Source organism: Arachis hypogaea, chromosome 4, assembly GCF_003086295.3.
Source record: "Arachis hypogaea cultivar Tifrunner chromosome 4, arahy.Tifrunner.gnm2.J5K5, whole genome shotgun sequence".
NCBI lineage: Eukaryota > Viridiplantae > Streptophyta > Magnoliopsida > Fabales > Fabaceae > Arachis > Arachis hypogaea.
In genome coordinates this window covers 5,265,703-5,271,117 of record NC_092039.1, presented here as the reverse complement: position 1 = coordinate 5,271,117, position 5,415 = coordinate 5,265,703, and the positions used below count along the sequence as shown (strand labels likewise).

At 32.0% G+C, this 5,415-nt stretch overlaps 1 protein-coding gene across 2 annotated transcripts; it reads left to right on the top strand.

The window, feature by feature from the left end:
* The first annotated feature begins 1,755 nt into the window (after positions 1-1,755).
* Positions 1,756-5,204, top strand: LOC140184279 (serine/threonine-protein phosphatase 7 long form homolog). Of its 2 annotated transcripts, none has more exons than XM_072234645.1 (5): positions 1,756-1,995; positions 3,043-3,758; positions 3,850-3,940; positions 4,040-4,563; positions 4,887-5,204. In XM_072234645.1, the coding sequence occupies exons 2-4, from the start codon at positions 3,331-3,333 to the stop codon at positions 4,310-4,312; spliced, it is 792 nt and encodes a 263-aa protein (XP_072090746.1). In that variant the 5' UTR covers positions 1,756-1,995; positions 3,043-3,330; the 3' UTR covers positions 4,313-4,563; positions 4,887-5,204. The 2 variants fall into 2 exon arrangements, with proteins under 2 accessions (XP_072090746.1, XP_072090747.1); XM_072234646.1 differs by having other exon boundaries at positions 1,767-1,995; positions 4,894-5,204.
* The last annotated feature ends 211 nt before the right edge of the window (positions 5,205-5,415 follow it).

The window sequence follows — 5,415 nt, the reverse complement described above, 5'->3', positions numbered from 1 at the left end:
TTAATGGTAACAAATTGATGGGGGAGGAGGACCCTTATTGCTGCATTCCTTGTCTATATAGATAACTTATTTGTTTCTTCAACACTGTCTGTGAATTTATTTATGCAGAGTAAGTAAAAAAGAGGGCATTATTGCATTCACTTTTCTTTCTAGTGAATAAAAAAAATTTACATGATTCAACTCCTTTCTTAACTAATTTTTATCAACATTTTAATAACTCGTGCTTTTGTTTATTTCATCTGAAAGGGTATGTATGTATAAGCAAGTTGCTCAGATGGCTGAACTGAAAAAGATTTTGTATGGGAGGTTCAAGGATTCGATCAATCTGGAGGAGGATAGTAGCCTTCTTCTTGTTCATAGGTCTTTTTGGGTTGATTTGAACTCTATTGAACTTTGGGAATTTTTCAATCAGATTGTCCCATGTTTTATTTCATTTCATGTTTAGAGTATTTTCTTGCTTAAACTCTATTGTTCTCTGAATTATTAGAATGTATAACTAGATTAGAATGTTTTTCTACTAGTTTTATATTGTTATTATTATTGTTGTTCTTATTATGTAACTGCTTTTTGATTTCAGGTTGGTTTGCGTTAAGAAGTTTAGCTATTTTGTTGGAGAAGACACTATAATTTGGCTATCTTTTAATGGAAATTTATTTTTATTTTTAGTTGTGTTGACTATTGGACTTTTAAACTTCTTTAATTGTCGTATTTGAATTTCTTTTGTCCTTAAATTTCATTAGACCAAGACTTTGTTAGCTATTGTATATTTGTGCTTGTCGATTTTAATGTTATGACTTTGTGAAATAGTATGTTAGTATTTTTTTGAATTGATTAAAAAAATCGAACAAATCGAATCAAACAAAACCGATTTTAATTAGTTTGGTTTGGTTCGGATGACTTCGATAAAAAAACCGAATCAAACCGAATCGCAGTTTAATTGGACAATCGGATCAGATGATTTTTCTCTCAAAAATCGAACCAAACCGCACCGCAAACACCCCTACCATTATCTACCGAAATTATTGTAGTAAATAAAATTTGTTGGCTCCCCAACTTTGGCGTGTGGTGACCTTGACTTAGTAATTATTAGTTGACTGAAATATTCGTTCATACATTTACTTTACATTTAGTCTGCAAAATTTATAAAAGTACACCCATCAAAATAATGACAATGGAATTCCAAAATAATAAATAAATAAAGGAAAAATCTGTACAAATATACATCTCTGGCTGAAAAATCAAAATTAAAATGATAAGTTTATCGGCATATTTCTAAAAGAGAAAAAAAAAACAGTTTAATTGTGTAAATTACAGGTATATGATATAACACATCTTTTTATTGGAGCGAAATACATGCATTTTTTCGGCGCTTTTTAATTTGTATATTGGGACTGAAGTAGTGTTTTTCATTGTTATTGGGATTCTATGTGTAATTCTCGGGTATGGACGATGACAAAAGAGAAATTGGAGGCTCAGATTTATAACACCACAAATCGGAGGGTCAGTTTTCCTCAAATCGGACCCTCATATTTGAATGCAACTGGAACACATTTCTAAGACAATCGAACGGCCAAAAACAAATCCATGAAAGATCGAACGGTGAATGCAATGATGCCCGAAATCTGAGGCTCAGATTTCACTCTTCATCAATCCAGCGGACAGGGTTATATCAACAATGATCAATGGTAAAGGAAGACTCTACAATTCTGAGCCTCAGTATTGTGGATTTGTGGTTATTAACCATGTGTGCCCCATGCACATGGGATGGGTGGGGCTTGAAAGCAATTGCACGAGAGTATCTCTTGCTTCTCTCTTCATTCATCCCTTTCAATTCCAATTGGTTCAGTTTCAGCAACCTTTCTTCATCCTTTACCTTTCATGGCTCCAAACTCATACATTTACAATAAATAAAAACCACAATGCCTAAGAAAAAAAATTAGAGAAGTAGATCGTCCTGAACTTCATATTGTTAACTATCTTAGCCAACCTCATTATGTAAGTATTTTTGTTAAATTTTTTTCAATATAAATAGAAAAGTAATTATATTGTAGATTTGATGTAATTTATAATAAATATATTGTAGTTAAACATATATTTTCTATTGTAATGGTTAGTTTAGTCGTACAGACTTGTATTTATATATATATATATATATATATATATATATATATATATATATATATATATATATATATATTATAATGTTAGTTTGTTTAAGTTATTATAATAATAATAATAATAATAATAATAATAATAATAATAATTTGTAGGTAAAAGAAATTAGTAGAATATTAGTTATTATATGATTAGATTTGTTTTATAGGTTTATTAATTGTATTTGTTAGAGTAAAATGGTAATTAGAATTGAGTTTAGTGGGTAGTTTTATTGATGACAGTTGTTGCTGGAATTTTTGATAATTTTTATTTAGTGTTAGTGGCATAATAATTTAATTAAGCACTATTAATAGAGTTTAATTTCTGTATAATTATATTAATTATTTTAGATTGTAGGAAAATATAAATTAGAATTCTTAAATTTATTTTATAGATTTAATAATTATATTTGTTAGTAAAATGGTAATTAAAATCTAGTGGAATGATTAAAATTACTGATACCACCTGAATAGATTTATTTTATAAATTTAGAAATGTTGATTAATAAATATAAATAATTATATTAATAGAGTATAGTTTGTGAATAATCTTATAAATTCATTTGAGTTGTATGAGAATGTAAATTAGTATTTTTAATTTAATGTATAAATTATACTTGTAATAAAATAGATAGCAATTTGAACTAATTATTGTCATAATTTAAATAATTAAGTTATTAGAGATAATTATTAATTAGTTTTTGTGTTAAAATATAAGTAATAATGCTCATTTTGTTGATAAGAAGCTTAGTGATAATGACAATTAAGTAGAGAAGTTAATTTATTTGTTGTTCCGGTGTATATTTAATGTTAGTTATAAATCTTTGTATTCATGTATGATTAACTACCAAAAAATAACTTGAGTTAATTATTCGTCTATATTTTGTAGGGCACAAAAATTTTGAGGTGTGTTCACATGAACCCACCGGGATTATACAATCCGATTGTTGAGCCTTTTGTACGGGCCACTGGATTTTATCATATATCCCAAATTGGAGTCATCCAAGGTCAGTCAGCTTTGGTAACAGTTCTAGTAGAGAGATGGCATCCAGATACTCATACCTTCCATCTCCCAACGGGTGAGTGCGCCATTATGTTGGAGGATATGGCTCTAATCCTAGGTATTCCGATAAATGATCTTCCCGTGACAGGAACAACCATGACTAGTTAGGAAGCCATGGAAGCTGAATGCTTACATCAATTTGGAGTTGCACCGAGAACCAGTGATTGCAGAGGAAGTTACATCAACATGACCTGGATTAGAAATGTGAAAGAAGGATTAATTTTAAATGATCGAGTTGCCATGGAAAAGTATGTTAAATGCCATATATTGTTGTTGTTTGGGTCAATCTTATTTGCTGATAAGTCTGGGTCAGCGGTTCACTGGAAATTTCTTCCATTGCTTCGTGACTTCTCACGGATACACGAAATTAGCTGGGGATCGGCATCCCTAGCACACTTGTACAGAGCATTGTGTAGAGCATCTCGATTTGATTGTAAAGTGATTGATGGTCCACTGACATTGTTGCATATCTGGGCTTGGATTCGTATGCCGTTCCTTGCTCCGATTTCTAGAACCCCGCGGTTCTTTCCACTGGCTAACCGGTAGTATCAAATTTTAAATGAGATTGAATATTATGTTACTTCCTATTGCAATATCTGGTTTGAAACTTTAGTAATAAAAAAATGTTGACAGATGGCGTAACTGGGAGCATCATAATTGGCCATATAGATATCATACTGTTGCTTATTTCAGGAGATTGTTAGATGAAGTTCAAGAAGGCCAGGTGTGTTCTCATCTATTGATATAGAAACATCTAGATATACATGTTTCTTGATGCGTTCGTATTATGTAATGCTTAATAATATTTTTTTATCCAATCCAGTTTGTTTGGGAAGCTTACGGTGTTGATCGGATAGAGGCAGATGTCATTCCAGAAGACATTCGTAGTCAATCAGAAATTTGGAGTGCAACGGTACCGTTGATATCATTTGAGACTCTTGAGTGGCATGCAACCGATAGGTGTAGGAGACAATTTAGGTTCGTACAGGGTGTCCCACATCAGGAGAGGTCTCTAGATGGCCAACATGATGAGATTTTGACCGGACCCAAAAACTTGGATTGGTCTGTCACACACAGATTTTGGATAATGCAGTGAACCAACCGATATAGTCATGTCCTAATTCATGAGCCTGTGCCTTTGCATCATCCGTTAGAGCTTTACATGTATTGGTACCGAGGAAAATACGGGACTCATTTGCATTTGTCTGATTTGGTCTTACAAGAAGATCAAGAGGGTGTTGCTAACCCGAATCAGCCACACGAGCCCGAGCCGCAACCATCATTACAAAGGGAACAACCTCCACAGTCAACACCACTATAAGAGCAACCTTAGCCATCTTTAAATTCGTATGTTCCTCAGACTTATTGCTCATCGCCTTTTACACCGTCATTCCATATAATTCTTAAATATAATTTAATTTTAATATATATATATATATATATATATATATATAATTTAATTTTATACACATCAGGATAATAATAATCATACTAATTGTCTTCAGTAATAATATATAATAGTGCAATTTATATTTTAATTCTACAAATGCAGTTATACATCACTAATTGCATACAGAACCTAATAATTCTCATATTATTTGACATCAAAATTAATTATTTATATCATAAAGTTACTATATAATTATCTAAACTACATACCTGCATTAAAGTTTTCAGGATATTCTGGTACATACATAGCCTCCAGATCCAATGCACGCATAAAAGATGGCTCTTCGAATGGTTGCTGATTTGCTAGTGCATTTGTCACTTTCGCCACATCTGTCTCCATGATGTCAGCAGCTTCATCATCGTCTTCGTTTGGCTGAACAACCTCATAGTTGCTTTCGAACTCTTCCTCGCTGTCACTGTTGTAATCTCTCCATTCGATATTCCGATCAGCTTCAGATTGCTGGAACTCAATGTACAGCTCGATAAATGACACTTGTGATCGATTTTCGAAGTAGACTGAAAACATCTCTTGCATGCTCCCTTCATTTGTGACATACTTCGTCTGGAAATGAACAAATCCACTAAACACTAATACAGGATACCGATATAAAATACTCGATATCATCTTCGGTATATGCGGATCTATTCTTTCGCAAATAACACATTTTAGTTCTTCAAATAGTATTGTAAAAGGAACAATAACATCACATGGATTCTCACATACAAATCTTACTCCCTCAGGTGTTTGTA